This window comes from Coloeus monedula (assembly GCF_965178545.1).
Source record: "Coloeus monedula genome assembly, chromosome: 18".
NCBI classification, from domain to species: Eukaryota; Metazoa; Chordata; class Aves; order Passeriformes; family Corvidae; genus Coloeus; species Coloeus monedula.
Window position 1 is genome coordinate 10,488,956 of NC_138798.1, and position 20,661 is coordinate 10,509,616.

General features: G+C 45.7%; 2 protein-coding genes across 3 annotated transcripts; one reads left to right on the forward strand and one right to left on the reverse strand.

Moving 5' to 3' along the window:
- The first annotated feature begins 210 nt into the window (after positions 1 to 210).
- On the forward strand, positions 211 to 18,919 carry LOC309579940 (protein CUSTOS). Its single transcript, XM_082293531.1, has 7 exons — positions 211 to 373; positions 780 to 843; positions 1,097 to 1,180; positions 1,812 to 1,885; positions 2,208 to 2,298; positions 2,686 to 3,396; positions 15,177 to 18,919. The coding sequence occupies exons 1-6, from the start codon at positions 226 to 228 to the stop codon at positions 3,029 to 3,031; spliced, it is 807 nt and encodes a 268-aa protein (XP_082149657.1). The 5' UTR covers positions 211 to 225; the 3' UTR covers positions 3,032 to 3,396; positions 15,177 to 18,919.
- HNF1A (HNF1 homeobox A) lies at positions 5,640 to 19,684 on the reverse strand. Of its 2 annotated transcripts, none has more exons than XM_082293530.1 (10): positions 18,939 to 19,684; positions 12,145 to 12,344; positions 11,838 to 12,024; positions 11,293 to 11,531; positions 10,342 to 10,499; positions 8,726 to 8,927; positions 7,308 to 7,499; positions 6,910 to 7,031; positions 6,477 to 6,618; positions 5,640 to 5,891 (listed from the first exon to the last, which is right to left on the reverse strand). In XM_082293530.1, the coding sequence occupies exons 1-10, from the start codon at positions 19,271 to 19,273 to the stop codon at positions 5,764 to 5,766; spliced, it is 1,905 nt and encodes a 634-aa protein (XP_082149656.1). In that variant the 5' UTR covers positions 19,274 to 19,684; the 3' UTR covers positions 5,640 to 5,763. The 2 variants fall into 2 exon arrangements, with proteins under 2 accessions (XP_082149656.1, XP_082149655.1); XM_082293529.1 differs by having other exon boundaries at positions 10,342 to 10,521; positions 11,261 to 11,531.
- Positions 19,685 to 20,661: the final 977 nt, after the last annotated feature.

Consider the following 20,661-nt stretch of genomic DNA (forward strand, 5'->3'; position numbering starts at 1 on the left):
AAAAGTTTGTCGTCTCAGTGTAGTAGCTGATTAAGAGGTTAACAGGGCCCCAAAGGTATGAACCGTATCCTCCAGATGCTGATTGAAACAAGGATGAGTTTGTGAAATTCGGGTATGAGGGGGCCGTGTCGGACTACAGCTCCCGGCATGCTATGCAGCCGGACTACAGCTCCCGGCATGCACCGCGGCTGTACCACAACGCCCACCGTGTCCCGCGCTTGCAAGATGGTGGCGCCCAGTGGCGGCTCGGGCCCGGACAGCGACACCAGCTCGGACTCGGACAGCGCTGGCGAAGCGGCCGCGCGGTTCCGGGAGGCTGCCTGGGACTGCGCCGCGCAGGCGGCGATGGCGACGCGGGCGGAGCCGCGCGGCGGTGAGGAGCGGTGGACAGGCAGTGCTCTGCTCCCCCACTGCGGCGTGCCCTCCTCTCTCTTCCCCGCCCCGCCGCTCCGGTCCGGCCCCCTCCGCAGCTCCTCCTGACCCGCGGGGAGCCGTGTTCAGGCGGCGACTCCTCTTTGTCGCGGTGCCGGTGTCAGAACTGAAGAGGGCTCTGCCCGGCCCTCCCGAGGCCATGCCCGGCCTTCAGCTGGGCCCAGAGCCCCTTCTTGGCAGTGCTGGCCTGTGGGAAGTTTCCCTTTCCCCTCATAACTGTTCTCCCCCGAAGGTGGGCCAGGCTTGTCTTTCAGGCATTATTCTTTATGGTCTAACATGTGCCTGACAGGGGTTAAAGAGGTCCTGGCTGCAGGGTTCTAAACGTGCCTTTGCTACTTCCTTTTCAGGGGGCATTAGAAAGGATCGGTTGCAGCCTAAAGATCAGCCAAACCTGAGGTATTTTTGCTTCTGGTTTCAGACTTAATGTTTCCCTGAAGAAAGAATTAATGTGTAATATTTGTGCTGCTTCTACTTTGTACCTTGTGATACTTCATACTGAAAGGGCCAATTCTGTTTGGGGAATTTGTCCAATCAGAATCTGAAATTATGCTTGAATCTGGAAAGACTAATATGTTTTTTAAGTGTTTGGGTGAGAGGGCCGGATGTTATTTGCCTTGAAAGAGATAATCTTTGTTCTTATTTCAAACGGGTGTGAGGCGATCAGCTGCGAGGATGGTGACAATGAGCTCCAGACGACTCCAGAGTTCAGAGCACACGTTGCAAAGAAACTGGGAACTATGCTAGACAGGTACTGGCATGCAAGGCTAAAAACGTTTGTTCTGTGGGTCAGTTACACTGATGTTTTTGTGTGCTAAACCCAGGAAATTCAACATCTTGTCTCCTTCACTCCTGTATTAAGTACAAGCTTCCAATATTCTGTGACCTAACCTTGCTGATATGCTGTGCCCATCTGGTAAAACTCTCTGTGCAGCACTGCTTGTCTCCATTTGCCTCTGTGGTGAATGTCTTGTGGGGAGGAAAGATAATTTGAGTGCCTTAGCACTTCCATGCTGTAATGGCTAGCAGGAGAATCTTTGATTTATTTTTACAACCTAAACCAGTACTTGATTCAGGGTTGTGCTGGCAGAATGTGTGGAACTGGGCTGCCACTGTCTGTGTATTGTTCAAGCATAGCCCTGGAGAACTGGAATTCCTGGTGTTTAGAGTTGGCTTTAGAAATGCTGTTTTTAACTATTCTTGTGGCATGCATTGCTGAGAAGAGAAGGCCTGATCTGCTCTGGAAACAGGGAGCTGAGGCAGCCTCACAAACAAAAAAGGATCTATGCAACATCTCCCTCTAGTCTTGTTTCCCAGAAATACACAACTTTAGCTTGGTTTGCACAAACCTGTCTAAGATCTGACTGGACTTTTCTGTTTAGTTTCATCACTGTCTTGAAGGACTCATCAGGACCATCACAGACTTCGGTGGCACAGTCTGACTCTGAAGATGATGGTGAGTTCCAGTCTCAGCCATTGTGGCTGTTTGTTTTGTGACTGTTAACTGCGGACAAGTGAGATGGATCCTGTATGTCACCAGCTGTACATCCAACTAACTAATAAACATTTGCTGTAAAAGAGTTTCTGTTGGTGTCTGTGAGAGCTGTTACTTTGCAGCTCTGACCTCTGTGCCCCAAGTCCTCCCACATGATCCCAAATAATTGCTGTCAAGCACTGTGGAAATACAATAACAGCACTGAGGATTCTAGGGAAATGGCAATTGATTGCTTCTACCTCTGTTTTATATTGTGCTTAAACCCCCCTTTTCCATACTTCAGGTTTTCGCCTCTTTTCTTCCTCTGTCCCTGGAGACTGCGGGAAACCGGAGCCTTGCCCTGCAGCAAGGAGGAGGCAGCCAGTTAGCTCCAGGTAAGGTGCTGGCAGCTGCTTTGCTCCTCAAGTTCTGTTGCATCCCACATTTCAGAGGCAGCTGGGACTCCCACAAGGAAATAGGAAGCTGAAGAGCTTGAGAAGTCTGTATTTATGACTCCTTATATTTGACTAGACCAGAATTTTGTTTCTTTTTTAGTGTCGGGGAACTAGAAAAGTTTGTGGGAGATTTTCTTTCCCCTCCTACTGTGTGTAAAGAACACCTTGGCCTTCAGACTGGTTAAATGCAAACTGGAGGTGTGGGAGTTCCAGAGCCACTGGGTGTTTATCACGTATTCTCATCTCAGATTACTCTGCTGTCCAGATTTTGGGTGAATTCAAGGCAAAAGTGCAACACAACTTCCTTCCCTCTTGTTACCTTTGCAGTGACACAGACAGTGACCAAGAGTGGCAAAGGTACCAGGAGGCTGCCGTGTCAGCTGCGGATATTCTGAAGCAAAGTGCTTTTCCTGCATTGTCCCAGGGTTCCAACCAGGATCAGAGTCAGGGTTATGTAGAGCACAGCCAGAAAAAAAAGAAGAAGAAGAAAATTAGGAGAGAGAACAATATTCAAGAGAAAATAATGGACCCAGCAGAGTGTGACCAGATCTGCAAAGATTTGCCTCGGTTGGTGTCTGCAAATGGCCAGCAGGAGAGACAGGACAGCAATCACAGAGTGCTGCCAGGAGCTGTGAAAAAGAAAAAGAAGAAGAAGAAGAAAAAAGAATTATGATTTTGCTCTGGAAATGGCAAGTGGCTGTGATGGATGAAGGAAACTGAAAGAAAACCTAACAAGAGTTGCTGCAGATGAGGGAAAATTAATTGGCAAAGCTTCTGTTCTGAAAGCCCAGTGGCCTGAGTGACTTCCTGTGCTGTTGGCGTCCCCAAGGAAGGGAACATTGTTCTCCTCACACAGCAGTTGTCAGTGCTGCTGCTTATGCAGGCCCAATCTAAAAGGATTAAATACTGTGCCAGACTTGCATGGCAGAGGGATGTAATCATAGCTGCATCCCTCCTGGTCTGTTCCTTCACATCATGAAACCCTCCTGGAGAAAGTATATGATGAATTGAATTTAGCATTGAATTGAATGGCAACAGGTGATCAACTCCTTTTTCTCTTTGCCTCCTTGTAGACTACTGAGAATAGCTCCAGCCCGTGGGAGACTCATTTATCAAAAGCATCTTGTCAAAAATCAGGGCCCTTATTTTTTCCCTGCGATCATCATAACAATCTGTTTTTAAAACCTGCTGTGTTACTAATCCCTCTGCAATCTGCACCTCGCCAGGGCCCCTACACATAAACAGTGTGGTGAGCTGATTTCAGGGTTGTTATAAATGCATCCTACTGTTCCAGTTGTGTCCATTGAAAATTTTTTTCATGTATAGGGTTTTTTTTATGGCATCTGTTGTTATTAAATTTTACTACGCTCTTGGACTTACTTAATTTGATAGGTTTTGTACAACAGTGACTTTCTTGCTGTATTCAGATTCTCGCCAGCAGAGATAGAGGTGGCTCAGGATGGGTCTTTAGTTGCTGGATGATCAATGCTATGAAAGTGCTGCAGGGAGGACTTAAGCCTAGTTTAAAAAGCACCTTGCTGTCCTTGTTTGGGCTAGTTAATGACTTTTGTCTCTCTGAAATACTGTGAGGTTTGGTAGTTTTCAGTATGACAGTCTGTTTATACTTCCAGTCTTTCAGGAAATTAACTGTTATTGATAAATACTTCTGTTTTTAAGATTGTTGGGTTTCAGTAAATCAAATTTATTGGCTCAGTTCAGGAGACCAGAACACCAGATTAGAGAAACCAAAATAGCGAAGTGTAGCTCTTTGAGCATGGGAAATTGTAAGATTATTGCTGGTTTTTAGTCAAGAAAACACAGCTGGCATCCAAAAATAGAAAAGCTAAGTAGAAACTTGGCTTGTAATCTAACAGAATATGCCAGCAGAAGTTATTTGTCTTATGTGCAGTTAAAACTTCAGTGTACTGAAGTTTAAACCTGGGCTTTCAAATGCATGGTGGCCTAAACATTTCCTTTTGCTTTGTTTTGGGTTTATTTTTATGCTAACTGGAAGTTAGATATATTTGCAACTGATGTACATGGGAAATTGGGAAACAATTCTAGGGTAAAATTCCTCAGAGAATCTAGTTACTGAAATTGTTGATGGTATCTAGAGGAAGCTCGTATCAATGAAACTTTTAATGGACATACGCAGTTTTGACATTCCCAGATACGATAACTGAAGAGTTCACTGTTGGGCTTTTTCAATTCTCCCTTCTAGTCTCAAGGTTTTTCATCCATTTCACAGTTGAAAGAGTAGCTCAGTTTCAATCACAAAGACAAAAACGTGTTAACTGGGGCTTTTTTCACATCTGGCTAATGGTGTATCAGTGATGTGGATGTTGAGAATAAATACAGAGGAATAATTAGAAGAGGAATTGTATAAGTAGATCCTTGGGACTAAAACCCTTCACTTAGTGCAAGCAAGACTCTTAGACCCCAGGGCAGTTGTTTGCATATCGAGAACTACAAATCAAGCCTACAGGGAAGCTGAGAATGAGCCATGTTCTGTAAAATGAATCCAGGCTGAGTGTTCATAGGGAAAACTGAGGGAACCTCTACTCTCTGGGGAGCATGGGAACCTCCCAGGTGCTGGACAGCATCAGGGACCCAGTGGGGAATGCCATTCTGCAAATCATTCAGCAAGTCACACAAATGAGAATCTGTGGGGTTAATGCAGAGAACTGGAATCTCCTTGCAGCTGTTAAACTTTAATTTCTGCATTTAAAACAAAGCAGAGCTATATCAAAAACAACCGAGCCATTTCCACTGGGATAGCATGATTTTAGAGCAGGTCGTTTTCAACTGACAATGTTTGGTATTTTGGTAGTTAATTAAGGATTTGTAGCTTGTGAGTGATCCCATACTGACAGGTTTGTGCCAAGCCATTCCCAAATCTGTTTCTTGGTTATTCTCATTGCAAAGTCAGGAACCTCCAAGGTGCTGTTACTTCTCATAGTTCTTGTTGGGTGCTTCCTTGCAGCAAAGGAGGAGAGTGTTTAAAGGTGGTGTCCCTTCTTTGGCAGCTCAGCTTTGCTCTTTCCCCCATGATTTAGTCTGGTGTTGGCAGGTTTGTACAGGCCCAGCTTGAGCTGAGCTGAAAGTCCCATGTATGCCCTGGCACTGTTGGGATTCCTTCTTGGGCAGCCACAAAAGGATGTCTGACCATTCTGAGCTGGCTCCTGGGGTTTAGGTTTGCTGTTTTGGGGGAGGGTGGAGGCAGTGGGTTTTAGCAGTGCCAGCATCATCTTTCCATGTTCTCTGTCTTGAGCCTGAGACGTTTTCTCTCCTGGAGGCAGCTGAGTAGGGGTTTGTGTGAGGCAGTGGTGACAGTGGTGGCAAACACGGCTGGAGTTGCACCTGGCGGGTTGGTCATGCCAGTCACTCATGAGCTACTTGTTGTGGTTACTGGCTGGAAGATGCCATCTGTGTAGAGATGAAGGTCTCGATGACATTGTGAGTGGATGGCAGCAGCTGGCTGTGGCTGTTGGTGGAGTCGGAGCTTTGGTACAGCACCAGGCTGCTGGAGGACACTGTCAAAGGTACAGGCAGAAGTCAATTGCAAATTCTCATCCCTTATTGTGCATGTACAACCCCCCATTTCCAGCATGGCTGCGCTCTCCTGGCTTAGGGGCATAACTGCTTTTGTCTGAGTGTTTTGTGTACTGCTAAATACCTGGCTTGGCTCCACAGCCAGCCTGAAAACATTGAGGGCAGCAATCTCCAGAGAGTTCAGTTCTAAGAATTCTAGCTGATGTCCTAGTTCTCCTCTTAGAACTGAGAAGACCCAATTGAAGTCTTCGTGAAGGAGTCTTGGGCTTCTCAGCCCTGAAAACTGCCTGCAGGACTGGGTACTCATTGACACTGATTTTGTTGATATTTTTCAAGATATTTTCCTTTCTGCATTCTGAAGGGGCTAATTTCCAGTCTGGCCTTACACGGACTCTGCTCTGAGTCTTTTCCTTATATCAACTTTTTAAACCCTTCAGGACACTGGCAGAGCCCTTTTAGGGAATTGTGAACCCCAATTACCATTTTCTAACTGGATTTTACAGTGTTGTCAAGAAAAACTAGGCAATACATGGCTGAAGAGCCACAATAGTGGCTGCTGCTCTTACCAGCAGGGCTTGAGGTGAGACGTGGGCCTGGCTGAAGGTGCTGGATGGTTGTGTCTTGGTTCTGTAGATGGATTGTTGGTGCCTGTGACACTGGTGTGTGCATCCCAGACTCGGTGTGAGTCTCCGAGTCAGGTGTGAATGCCTAGAGAAAAGAGAGTTAATAGTGCCTGGCTGCTACATCCCTTCTAACAGGTGTGAGAGAAAAGTTGAGCAGGTGCAGTTTCTGGGGAGATTAAATTCTCGTTGATGATGCAGTGAAGAACTTGCTCTAGTGCCTCCAATACTGCAGCTGGTACCAGCAAGGCCAGGCAATAAGAAAGATGATCCTGCTGGGATGGCTTAGACACGCCCAAAAACCCTTTGACCTGCAAGGAGCGGTCTTCGGGCTGGTGCTGCTCTCAGGTGGGGGAACAAAGGCTAAATAAAGGCTTACCTGTTTAGTTGGTGTCAGGCTGGTCAGGGCACTGAGATTGGCTGTATCTGTTATCACCATGGTTTGTGGTAAGAGGCCTGTGTGTGTGTATTGGGTCACTTCAGACTTGGGGCCATAGAGAGCTGTACATGAAAGAAAACAACATCATATGGATGCTGGAGCTTTGGTTGAGTTGTTCTCCTCATGCACTGGGACCTGCTGTCTGTCTTCAAAATGCTGCGAGTGGAGGGACAGGGAGATAAATACAATTGAAAAATAATTTCATAATGAGAGTGACAATAACAGAGGAGGAAAACGGTGCTGTAAGCCCAAGGACCCAGCAAATTCCACCACTGTTCCACTGCTTGGGAAACTGTCTTTATTTTTGTTTACTTGAGCAAATGAGTTCACGTTCTTACCATGAGGGTTCTGTATCTGAGCCATGGTGGCCATGAAGGGGCTCTGGTTGATGTGACTCTGGACTTGCTGCATGAGGGGCTGCTGGTAGGATGGGTGCAGTTGCTGCGAGAACTGGACAGGCTGCAGGGTAGTGAGGCTGCTCCCCATGCTGTTTATTACAGGAACACTCTGGGGCTGGGTTGAGGCCAGGCCTGGAAAACAAGGACTGATGCCAGTGGTGTCCCACACTTCAGGAGGAGTGTGGCTGCTCTGCAATAGGGGCATCTGAAACGGTCATTGTGGCAGCCTGGCACTGCAGGGTGATTTCAGATCCTGCTTTTCGGGTGTTCCCTTGGTTGTCTGTGATTAAGAATAGATTTCATGCATGTGAGAGTGAAGTGGAAATGTGCAAAAACTGCATAAATCCATCTCTGGTTTCCAGTGTTTGTTCCTGTCTACATCTTTGTGTGCCAGTATAGCCCCTTTTCCAGTTAGCGATCACTGAGGAGGCCTTGCTCAGAACTAAATTCAGAGCATCACCTCAGTGCCCAGTTAATTCTGCTCATTTTATGAAGCTGTTGGCAACAGAGAGAACTAGACTGTAGCTGTCCAGCCACATGAAATGGAGTTTAAATTCTTTTTTGCTAGGGCTGCCAAATTAAGAAATTTGAATCAGTGAGGTTTCACACATTACTGCCCATTTCCCACAACTGTCCCGACCCTGTTCCTGTAAATCAGCAGGTCTCTCCAGCACTCCAGTTTTTTGGGGTTTTTTTGTTTGCACAGAATTAAAATCTATATCATAATCTTGGGAAGAAATGGAAATTAGTTCGCAGCTGTCACCATGGAACAAAACAAGGCCTCTTTCTTCCTGGGAAGAAAGTGTAAGAGAAGTGTAAATTTTATTTTCATTTCTCTCATGAGATGCACTTTGGCAATAGACTAGTCTTGGAATGAAAAGAAATCTTATAAAAGTCCAGAAAAAGCTGTCAAAGTGAAAAATACAAAAAAACCAGTAATTACTGCTGTGGATTCCAAAGGCATATGCTGCTCTTCACAGGAAGTGGAACAGGATGTTTTGTCTTGCAAGCACTATGAACATGCTTCAATTTTCATCGTTTTAAGGAAGTACTACATTTATACTTGGAAAGATGAAGAGCAGCAAACCAAAACATCAGCATCTGAATAGATTGTAAGAATCTTAACTCTTAAAACGTGGGTTTGTGTGTAATTTAATTGTGATGTGAATGAGGAACATCTGTCCTTAATAGCCCTGGTACTTGCAAACAGTGCTGCTGATCTTTGGTGACAATTTCCTTGGGTTTGTATCACTGCCAGCTTAGTGATAAGGCTTTGAAAATGGGGCTGGTAATTGTAACAATTAGAGACAGCTGTTCCTGTGAACGCTGGAAGCAGAGTCACTGCAGCCACTACTCACCGATCACCAGGGTGGAGGCTCCTGTGTTGGTGAAGGCGGGTGCCAGGGATGGGGTCTCGCTGGCCCCGATTGCCATGACCCCTGGCAGGGATGCCATGATCAGGTTCTGGGTCTGCTGGCTCAGCGTGTGTGGGCTTTGCTCTAGGCTGTGCAGGGCAGTCAGGGTGCTGACAGGAGGGAGAGTTCCTCCAGGAGCTGATACCTGTGGGAAAGGAGAATCCTGAACGTGGCACCTGCAGCAGGCGACTCCCAAAGCTGTGATAAACACCTCTCTTGCTGCCTGCTCTTCTCCTTGGCTAACTGGAAAGGCTTCACATATCCTTGTCTGCCTTTTCTGTGTGCTCATCAATTAACTAGCACAGATCAGCTGTTGACATACTAAGAGTAAATCCCTGCTGGTTTAGTTCTTTCACATTTAAGAAATCGTAAGAATGAGATTAAGCCCACTGCATTCTCTATAGGGAAAGATCATCTTCTGTTCCATGGCTGAGGGCAGAAGGTGATGCTCAGAGAAATTAAGAGGCTCAGGTAACTTTACATGGTAATTCTAGTGGCAGAGTTCAGCATGGAATCCAGGAGTTCCTCTTTCCTTTAGAGACCTGTAGTCATAGTATTGTGGAAGAGCAAAAAAGCATTCTAATGATTTGGCTGATAGAGAAAGTGAAGTGCCTTATATTATACTTTTTTTCTCTCCCCTCAGACAAAAAACTGTAAGGAATCTCTAGTAAGAATAAGCAACAAGAGGTTAAACAGTGGGGCAAACAACCTTAATATCAGGTTTAGAAGACAGACATAGAAGATTTTCAGGACCTCATTAAAGACTGACTTACTTCAGCAAGAGACCAGAAAGCCAGCAAAGTGAGTGACTGATGAGATTTAAATAATACTTTTTTTTGGTGACTTTAACTTTGCCTCAGGCCAACCTGTGCTAATGCAAACTTCTGCTAACTGTTTCCCTGAAAGCAAGGTAACATGTGCAAACTGAAAATGATCAGTCATGTAGTTCTGGTGCTTTGTTGTTAATGATGTGGGAAAAGGTCTGGTCAGATCTCAGAAGGAAATTGGCTTTGAAGAGGCAATCTAGTTATCCAGTACATGTCTGCATCCAGTGTTGGCCTTCATTTTTACAGGTAAGATAGACATAAGTATGGATCTGTGTTCTGGTAATCCCACTGGTTTGATCTCTTGAGATGAGTAGAGTTCAAATGACAGACATGAGATGAGAATCTCCCTGTGGAAAGGATGAGAGAATATGGTTTCCTGGGAAGAAGGGAATCTTGTCATACCCTGAGTGGTGTGTTTCCAGAACAGACTGTTTTAATTGCTCATAAGGAAATGTCTTCTTGCTTTCATGCTCTAATACCTGCCCTCACCACAGTCTAGAGGGGCACGTGTATCTCAGGACTATTGATCTTACATGGTCAGTGCAAAGTGACCCTAATATAACATACCATTACATAGCATTGTGTATCAATATGTTACATATGAGTATGTAACATAAGAAGGTGGGTTTAAGAACATTCTAAAAAAAAATACTCGTGAATAGTCCATATTATGACCACAGGCAGATGGCCTGACATCTTCCAGTCAGCAGAACTGAAGTATCCATCACTTACCAGCTTAGTGTCTGTGCTCAGCAGGTTCTGGCTGGGCTCCAGTCCAGGGGGAGAAACCTGATGCAGGATGGTTTGGGTGGTCACCATGGAACTGTTCCCGTGGTGGTTGCTGCTGGAGGACTCTGCCTCGCTGGCTGGCTGTTGGTTGTACCTCACCCCTGCATCACAACAGGAGGGAAACTGGTTGTTACAAGTGAGAAACTGAGAAACTTAGGCAGGCACTAAATTCAGTTTCCTTTTTGGGCACTTGCCACAGGTGTTTGGGCAGATATTAGTGGTCAATAGGGGAACCAGAAGAACAGGCATTCTTGCACCCTGCCCTGACTTTCCCCTGTAATTTGGTGTAACTGCTTCCTCAAATACTGACTGGCTATGAGTGGTGCAGGGAGCAAGCAGGGTTCACTGGAAACCACCCTTCTGGATGTGGCTGTAGAGAGGAGTCTTGGTGAGATCATCTCTTCCCAGACCAAGAGCAACCCCCAGCTCTGGCCTATGAAGTTGAAAAAGCTGTGCTCTTTTTGGATGGAGAATGACTTTTCCTCATGCCTGAAAACTCTGTCACAGAGTCCAGTGGGGCCGGTATTGAAGGGAGTAAGGGGCACACATGACTGAAAGGGCATGGAACTGATTTCTGATATGCAGCGTTGATTCCTGGAACAGGAAGTTTGGGATCGCTGCCTGCCAGCTAGGAGGCCTCAAAATAAGTGAGAGGCTTTGGCTGTGGGTTGAATTTTATCAATTTGGTACTGAATTTTATCACCCTTGACATTCTAGCCACCTTCTTCACTCAGAGACATGGTCTCTTTGTCACCTTTGCTCTTCCCTTATAGCAAATCTGCTTTTTCTATCTGTTGATTCGTTTCCTAAAGGGCTGGACTTAGGAGGCAGTGTGGGTGACTGAGTTTGGGGAGATTCATACCTCTTTCAGATCTCCTTCTGGTTGTTTCTTACCATGAACTTTGCTGGGTGAGAGAGCAGGTGGTGGCTGGAGGGAGGAGGAGTTGTGGGGAGTTAGAGGGGGGGCAGAGGTGGGCTGTGGTCCGCTGAAGGTGTCCATGGCCAACTTGTGCCGGAAAGCCTCCTCCTTCCTGCGATTGGCAAACCAGTTGTAAACTCTGACCTCTGTCACCAGGTTTGAGCCCAGTCCCTGGGCCTGAGATGGGGAAACACCTCTCTGAATGCATTCTGCCCTGTTGGGGAAAGCACAAGAAGAGCCTTGCTGAGCTGGGCTTAGTCGGAGGCACAAAGTAAGTGCACAGCCCCAAAGTGGCTGTGGTCTGGCACTGTGTGGAAGGGTCCTGCAAGACCTGAGGCATTCCTTGTGCTCTGTGGACAAGGAATGATCAGTTGTGGCATTTAATTTAAGTGTGGCTGGTGTCAGTGGTGACACTCAGTGCTGTACCTTTGGCCTGCCTCCCAGTGGCACCAGCAAACACTGAGAATGCAGAGGGACCCTGCTGTGCCCCTCTTCATCAAAGACACGCACCCACCCTTACCTGTTGCACTCTTCCACCAGTGCCTCCCTCTCTTCTTTGCTGGGGTTTTTCTGTCTCTCATAGGCTTGGAAAAGTATCTGTTGTGAGGCAGGACCCCACTTAAAGCGGTTTCTTCTTCCCTTCTTGGTGGGCAGGTCATCTCCCATGGGCTCGTCTGTCAGTATACCCTGGCCAGCGTGTGTGAATTCTGCAAGCACAAAGGAGCAAGGGAATTTTTTCCTTGAAAACAATAGGGAGTAAGGACGAGCAAGGGAGAGCAGAGGCGTTTCTGAAACTGAGACAGGAGAGCAGTTGTTGCCATACTTACGCTGGGCCACCTCTCGCTGCTTCCGGACGTACCAGGTATACAGGGCTGCCCGTTTTTGGGTCTTCATGGGAGTGCCCTTGTTAAGGTGTTGTGAGAGGTGGGATTGGTTCAGACCAGTAGTGTCTACCACCTCACGCTGAGGGATGTTGTGCTGCTGGAGGTAAGACTTCACCATCTTTGCTACTCGCCAGGGATCCTCTCTGGAAGGAACAGAAAACACTTCTCAGGGGAGACAGATCAAACACCTGCTCTCAGCAGACCTGGATTTCAAGGAAGTGTAGTAGTAGCTCCTGAGGGGCACTTGTCAGTCATCACCATCACGTTTGGTGAGGCCAGAGTGTTCATTGGCTGCAGGGGAGAAAGCTGTTCCTCAGTGTGCTACCTTGCTCAGTTTTGACTCTGCATGGCGTTGGAAACAAAGTGCAAAAAGATGTAACACTGGCTTCCTTTGAACTGCTCTTTGTACACACTTCAGTCTGCCCTTAGGAGAGACTTTGGTTACCAGGGTAATTTCCCAAATACACAGAGGCAACCTCTCTCTTCCCTTTCCCCCCGTAACTTTTCTTCTCTATCCCCCTCTCTTTAAGGCATATGGGGCAGATGTACTAAGTTTTCCAAGACAGATTGATTGTGATACTAGACTGAACTTGATGCATGCCCTGATTGTGGTCCAGGTTGGGTTGCCTTGCAATGATTCAGCAAATGGAAACAGGCTGTCATTATACTGCGACATAACAGCTCTGTATGCATATGTATATGACAAATCATCCAGGATTGTGTTCTTACACTTCTGCTATGTGTTACTCAAACACATTGATTCACACCTAGATCTACCCGGCGCTTCTAAATGCAATATAGAACTACAGGCAAACCACTAATACCCCCTATTGCTGCCCTCCTTTGGGTAACAGCTGAGGGAATAGAACTATTTGAGACCTGCTCACAAAATCTGAGAAACGGTTTGGGATTTTATAATTAATGTGAATCTCTGTTTTTTATGATCTCCAGTTGGAATATCCATGAAGGTTCTTGAGGAAAATAGAGAAAACACAACTGTGACTTTATGTGTATTGATTTCACCACAGCTGAAAGTCACAGTAGAAATAAAGATGTGAAACCCGTCAGTCTAAATCCAAACAGTGCCAAAGCACCTCTGCAGAATAGCCCCTGGCTCACTTTGAACAAGAGCATCCTTCTGTGCCTTCTGTGTGAAATGTCTGGAGGAAATGGTTTGCAGTGCTGTAGGAGGACGCTGGTGTCATATTCAACACCAGCATCAAAGGAGCAGTAGGGAGAAAAAAGGTACCTGGGATTGTGCAGAAACTGTCACAAAAGCACACACATCTGAGCAATAGGCAACTGTGCTGTTCATTGCTTTGTTGACTCAGGAGGTTGCCGGAGGCTGCACAGTGATAAGGAGGACAAAGTCCACACCTGTTCTCTCAGTACAAACACCCTTATCTCTGTTCCCCTGCAGCCCCTCTCCCAGTGGCTGCATAGTCCAAGGAGCAAACTCCATAGCAGTTAAAGTGTGACACGAATGGTGTCAATCACAGCTTTTTGAAGAACCTGCTTAAAATAGAACATTTGTTTCTCTTTTACATTGGAGCACTTGCCATAGAGGCTTCTGGTTTTCAGCATCTTCCCTTAACCATCTTTGTCTTTCAAAGGCTCAAACTGAGCTGAATTTAAGAAAGTTTTTCTTTCCTCATGTGGTTTTTTTTTTTGCTCCTGCTGCCTAAACCAGTCTCCTGCCTTTGTACTTGTGATAGTCTGGCCAGCACCTGCACCCTGCATTCATTGTCCAAGTCCCTGTATAGAGGAGAAAATACTCTGATTGGGAATCTGGTCTCTTAAATTTGAGTTCTGGCTCAGATAGGAAGAGGAAAGACTGTTGCCACTGATGGAAGCCTCTATTACGTGTTAATTCCTTTTTACACCCCAGTCGAGTCAGTTTTGTCTCCCCTGTTGACATCTTCACTTTGTGGCAGGAATAAACCAGGAAGTGTCTGTGAGTCTCTTCTCACAGTGGTTAAAGACTTGTGGGTTTTGTCATCTTTTGACACAGCAGGGAGCTTTGTGATGCAAAATAGTGCAGGGAATCTTAGTATAGTGTGATTTCCTAGGACAATTGTATGAAGTCCTGGTTACTTTGTACATTGTCAAAGGCCAGTCTGCAAAATCAATGCAGCAAGTCCTTTAGACCCAAGGCTACACCACAGTCCAAGTGATGACAGTGTGGTCAGCTGAACCCTTGCCCAAATACACAGTTCACCTGCAGAGCCTCCATCACAGGCTAAGACATCAGAAACCTTTTCTCTTTCACTGGCTATAAGACTGTCATTGACTGTGAGAGGGGAGGATTTCACTCTAAACTGAGTTCTCCTGCTTGTTGTTATAGTCAAATCCCAATTGTTTCAGACAAATGGGTCTGCCTTACTCAAGTTCTCCTTCCTTATCTCCAAGACTGTTTTCTGCCTTTCAGTTTCCCTTTTTCCCCAGATGCAAGCTGTCTCCCCAGGGTCTTGTTCTCCAGGTCTAATCTCTGTCTCCTAGTTGGTCTCACACAGGTAGCTTTACTTCCTTCTTCTGAAGTCTTGCTCTCCTGCTCTCAGTTGCTTATTAAAATATGAGCATAGCCCTTTCCCATGGCTCATCCCCACCACAGGGGCCGGGGTCCTCTCTCCATGTCAGCTTCCCATTTTCTTCGTTCTGAGGTCACTTTTTAAGGGCGTTTTCACCTCCCTTTTGTTACCTGAACAATAAGTAACCCAGGTAGTTAGTTATAAACTCAAAGGGAACAAGAGGCTGGTTGATAATTTATAGCAAGATCTCAAATTTAAATGGAAAGTAAATATCAAGTTGTTAGCATTAAAGAAAACCCATTCCAGAGAGCTGGAGATGTAACATTCAGGGGACCTTCTCCTTCCTTCACTCTTCCTGACTTTTTCTTTTTCCTTTGTTCTTTTCTTTCTTATCCTCTTCCTCATTCTCTCTCTCTCTCTCTTCTTCTTTCCTGTTCTGATTCTCAGGTGAGAGAAGCCTTCAGTTCCCTGAGGTGGGTTCTGAATTGCTGCTTTGGACCAGACCCTGCTCAAACAGGTTCAGAGCTGTGAAGTGCTCAGGATCATCCCCTGGCCCTTTCCTCTGGAGCTGCTACATAACCCAGTGCACAGCCTGGAGCCGGGCTAGGCAGAGGGAAGGTAAGACCATCCATCCTGGCAGTGTTCTTTTCTGTTGAACTTGGCCTGGTTTGCCTCATCTTGGTTTATATGTGGAAATGAAAGGGGTGTGGCAGTTTCATCTCCAGATTCCCCAGCTAGAGTCTAAGCAGGGGGAAAGACTGAACCTTTGTCATTATATATCTTTGTTTTCTTTTTTCCTCCTGGAAAACATGCTTTTATCCCTGCCTCCAGGGGAAATCCGTTGCTTATCTCAATTTCTCTCTTTCCTAATGGAATTTCACCCCTTGCCCTACAGGTGGATTGTTGCTATACCTTTCTCCATTTGCTTTACCTGCAGTAGTATGATCCCTTCCCCCACGGTAGCCTCCTTCTTGCTTTATACTCTAGGAATATCTGGGAGTTTCTCCACACAGCTCTACCTCCCTACTGAGTCATTTATTTCTTATCATAGATGCAGTTTGTTTTCTGTGTGGATTGATATGGAAAGAATGTTTTTATTCAAACTGTAAATCTACAGGAGATCAGTGAGACATATGAAAGGACAAAATGAAATTATGTTAATTCCCCACTAGAGAAACCTTTGTATGAACTGCTTTTAGCATGTTTTCTCTGTAGGGACAAAATCTAATCAACACCCATGCGTGCACCCAGTCCTGTGGGTGTATCTTCTCTACACCCTGTTCTACTCAGCTTCGACCAGAGATTTCAAGACTGGTTTCAACTTCAGTGGTCCTGTGAGGACATAGTTAGTCTCTTGGTGCTGTCATTTTTTTCCCTTTCCAGCTCCTGGAAAGCCTAATAACGGACAGTTTTCCTGATTTTTCTTTATAAGCAATGGCTGCAGTTACCACAAAGACTTTCTTTTATCAGCAGTAGCTGCCCACAAGTCAATCTCTCTGTTAAAATCTGGCCTGCAGACTAGGAATTGTTAATAATGCCCGGAGAGGCTTCTGTGTAAAGGCAGAATTGCCTCCATCTGGTTTCTGCTTTGAAACCCCTGTGTAGATGCTGAAATAGCTTTGCAAGCATTGACCTTTAGCTGGGAATCCCTGGGCATGGAAATTCTTGCCCGCCTTTCTTTTTCTATTGCTGGAAGTAATTTCTGTCATAGACTGTTCTGCCCTGCCTTACAATATTTTAACACTTTTCGAAGGACGTTACTTGTAGGCATCTATTAATGAAAAGGTTTGATCTTAAAACCAAAAAAAACTTTATTAGTAGGTAACAACTTCTTAGGGTATTTTCAACTCCTGATACTGGTTCAGATGCTTTGAATAGATTTTTAGACACACTGTTGCTTTGATGAGAAATTTGAAACATGTCAATGCAGGCTTTCTACCATTTTCATTTTAACTTGGTTGATTTCTATCTATTATAGACCTCGATAAGTATACTTGTAATTTTTTGCTGAAACTGAGGCTTCTGGTCCCTTCATACTGTCCTCAACAGCAGAAGTGAATTGCTCTATCCTGTGGTGGGGGAGACTGATGACAGAGAACTCTGATGTTTCAGAGTAAAGCTTGTGTAGTTAAGAGACAGTGTGAGGCTTAGGAGGTCCCTGTCCTTGCCCAATCTCCTCTATGCTGTCTCAGAGGTTTAGGTAGGTTCTAGAATTTGTCTGTACCTCAGTTTCCATTTGTGAAATGGAAATGCTGCTCAGTGGACTGTCTGACTGTTCATCAGCAGGTGTTAATGTCACAGGTTTGGAAGAGAGGTAAGACTTGTGGTGAGGCTGGTAAGCACAGAGAAGACTGGCAGCAAGTTCCTAGAAAGGCAGGGAGGATCAGAAACCAGAAATTGTGCTGAAGTGAGGGTGACAGGAAGGAATTCGCTCCATCCGTGTGTCTGTTCATAGATCACAGCGGATGTCACTTCAGTCCTGCTTCACCCATTCATTAATGAAAAAGGGACAAAGTCAGGGGCTCTTCCTCAACTTCCATGGCTTCCTTTCTGGAGAGATACTTAATAAACTATCAAAAGTTAATGATCAAAAAGCTTATCAGGGTCTTTTCATCTATAAATTTATAAGACAAAAGAGAAATAATAAAGCCATTGGATAATTAGTAACTAGCCAGGGCCCGCCCGGTGCCACTGGGCTCAAACTGCCCCAAGACCTGTACGCAGACTCAGGAAGATGAGAAGGAGACTAGGATGAGGGGAGGAAAAAGAGTGGGAGGCAGAGAGAGAATCAGGCAAGGAGACAACAAAGTGGGAGGAATAGCAGCAGAAACAATAGTGAGGAGAGAAGGGAAATAGGTAAAAAGAATCTGAAGGATGTAAAGGAAGTAGAGAAAACTTGAAGATGTGGCAGAGCTGGAAGTGGGGAAGAAACGAGACATACTGGGCCAGGAGGAAGACTGAATTACTGGGAATGTTTTCCCCACCCAGGTAAGAGCAGTGAATTTTCCTCTCTTGGGTTCTGCAGTATCATCAACTCCCAATCTGCCAGGGAACTTTCTTTTAAGTATTTACAGGGAATGCTAACTCTTGTCATGCTGCTTTCTTAGCTCTGGCCTTTTATGGTGGGATTTGATGTTTGCTTCTGCTATATTTTCTGTTTATTTCCTTTGCACGTGAAAGAGAGTGATCAGGAAGCCTGAGAAATTCCCTAGCTGGATTTCTAGTGAAGATTTTAGGTGCAGGATGTTGCTGCACCTCTGTCTTCTATCAGCTTGTCATTTCAAAATAGCCCCAAAACAGGCAAGAATCTGTTGTGATAGATGGTGGGCTGGGCCTGATCCTTGCTTGGACAAACCTCTTGGGTCTCCCACGGGGATTGTATCCCAGTAAGAATCCCAAATGGGAAAATGAGTGAATGTTTCTCTGAGTCTATTGTGAGGCCATTGGTTCAGGGAACTTTCCCTGCCCTGTCTTTTGATCTCAAAAATGCTTGTATGCAAAGGCAAATTTGTGTGGCAGCAAACCCTGTAACTGTTGCTGCGTACGTACTTTGTAATTGTGACAGGCAGTAGATGGTAGAAGCAGTGTTCTGTCCAGGTTTTAACCTCTGCATGTATTTGGTGCGTGCTTTTTACAAGAAAAATCCCCAGCGAAGTCACGGAACTTCATACTCAGAAGAACGACAAGGACAAGGTCTCTTGATTTGTCTTTGGTCAATAATCTATAGCAAACCCCGGTGAAATTAACAATATCATTCTCCTTAAATACAGCAGGGAAACATTAAAACTTCATTGTATCATCTGTACAAATATAGCACCAGCTCAGAGTGACCAGCTTTTTTTTTTTTCTTTCCTGATGACTGAAATTGTGAGTTCTATTAAAAATTTAAATCCTAAACCCTAGCATTCAGTCAGAGAGATGGGAGTTATACAGGCCTTGGACTATTCTGAAGCCTGATGCTATAAGCATGTCAAATATGTAATTAGGCTCCATAGCTTCCTTTATGCATTTTAAGCGAGATAAAAGAAAAATCTGAGCATTTATAAAGCATTTGTGGGTGTTTGGGGGCTGCTAGTCCTGGCACAGATGAAGACTCTGCAGCTAGATCAATTGTGAATACTAGGAACACTGAGGAGAAGGGGAAAGGAAAAGAGAGCTCGAGGGAGAGTGCAAGAAAGCAGCAAAGAGGAGCAGTAAATCTGTCCTTACTGTAATAGTCTTTCCACCACAGCCTTCTGGTGAGCAGCCTCCTCAGGGCTCAAGTTTTCCAGCTCCTTCATTATTGGAGGGGTAAATTCCTCCCCGTCATCTGAGGTTTCATCTTCTGATAACCTGGACTCCCCCATTCCGTTGGGGAGGTTGGGGATGTCGGGACAGGGCTCCCCTTTCTCAGTCTGGAGGGCATTGATAGCACGCTGACTTTCACTCTGGAGCCCGTAGGGTTCCGCTTCACTCAGTGCCTTGATCAAGGTCTCCTTGGTCAGCCCCGACTCCAGCAGCGCTTCCAGCAGCTCCACTTGGAGATGAGTCAGCTTTGAGACCATGGTCTTCAGCCTGGTGTCTCTTGGGTTTGAATTTCTGGTTATCCTGCTTCCAGCTTCCTTACACCATGTTCCTGAGGTAGCACGCCCGACTGTCAGGAGAGTGGGCACAGCACAGCCTCCCGCCTTTACACCCCCCCCAAAAAAAACAAAATACAAAATTGAGCCACTTCAGACCCCCCACGACTGTCCTGAGCCAGTGCTGATAAAGGGACCCTTGGCTATCTGTTTACATTGGAGCAAATGTAAATTCTCCAAGGTTCATATTTATCTGTGTGCTTTAGCAAGTTACTGAACTTTGGACTTCAGCACTGCCGCTGCAGTTCACAAAGTGCAGAGGGAGAGAAAGCAGGGGGAGGGGGAAAGGGAGGGAAACAGGAGAGGGAAGGAGAAGAAAATGAAGGGATAGAAAGTCTGCAGCATGGAAAAGTGAGCTATGGAAAGAAAACTAGGAAAGTGGGGACGGAGAAGCATGGCTTACTTCTGGCTTCACTAGTTTTGGAGAAGGAAGGAAGTGGAGTAGCCAAAAGGAAAAGCTGTGCTTGGCTGCCCATGGTTCAGGACAAGGTGCTGCCATTGGAATATTGCAGAACCTGCTTGAAGCTCTGGCAGTGGTGAAATACAGCCAGTGTCAGGCCTTTGGGCTGAGAGAGCCACACTGGTAGCTGCACTGCCCTTTGTGCAACTCCCAGCAGAGGGGGAAGCGACCACTGGCTTTACATTCCCAAGACTCGCAGGATGTTCTGAAGCTCCAGCTGACTTCTGTGGCAGATCATCAAGTCTTAAGTGACTTTTTCAATTCTGACTTTGGCTTGCTGGGTATTTTGATGTGCAAATACTAGTAGTACCTCCATTTTAACTTGCTATGTTTATTGCTCAATTATGAGCAGGAGCACTGTTCCCCCATAATTTGAGGGATTGCAGGGCTTGCCCCTCTGAGCTTGTGATTCAAGTATTTGATAAGGGATAGCCCTGAGTGTTGGGTCATGCTCAGAATCCCTGCTCTATCATCAACTGTCCTGCAGCTTCTGGCACGTACTCAGGGCAGGCTTGTGGTTCCCCTTTATCATCTACCTCCACCTCTTCTTTATACCAACCCTGCTCTGAGGTTCTGCTCCCACCTGTTGGATGATTTCCTAATCATAATCCCTGGCTTGGCTGAAATCGCTTAATACAGTTCTCCAGGAGTCTTTATGACTAAATTGTCTTTTCTGGTCTGAAATTATATAGATGAATGTATCTACTTTGAGTGGCTAAATTAGGGAGTAACTTGACGTGCACATGTGGACTCAATGCACGAGTGTCTCATGCGAATGATTCCTTGGAGGATGTAAAGCTGTTCTCAGTGGAGGCTTGCCAGGGGCAGCTGCCTGTGTCTATACACTCCCATC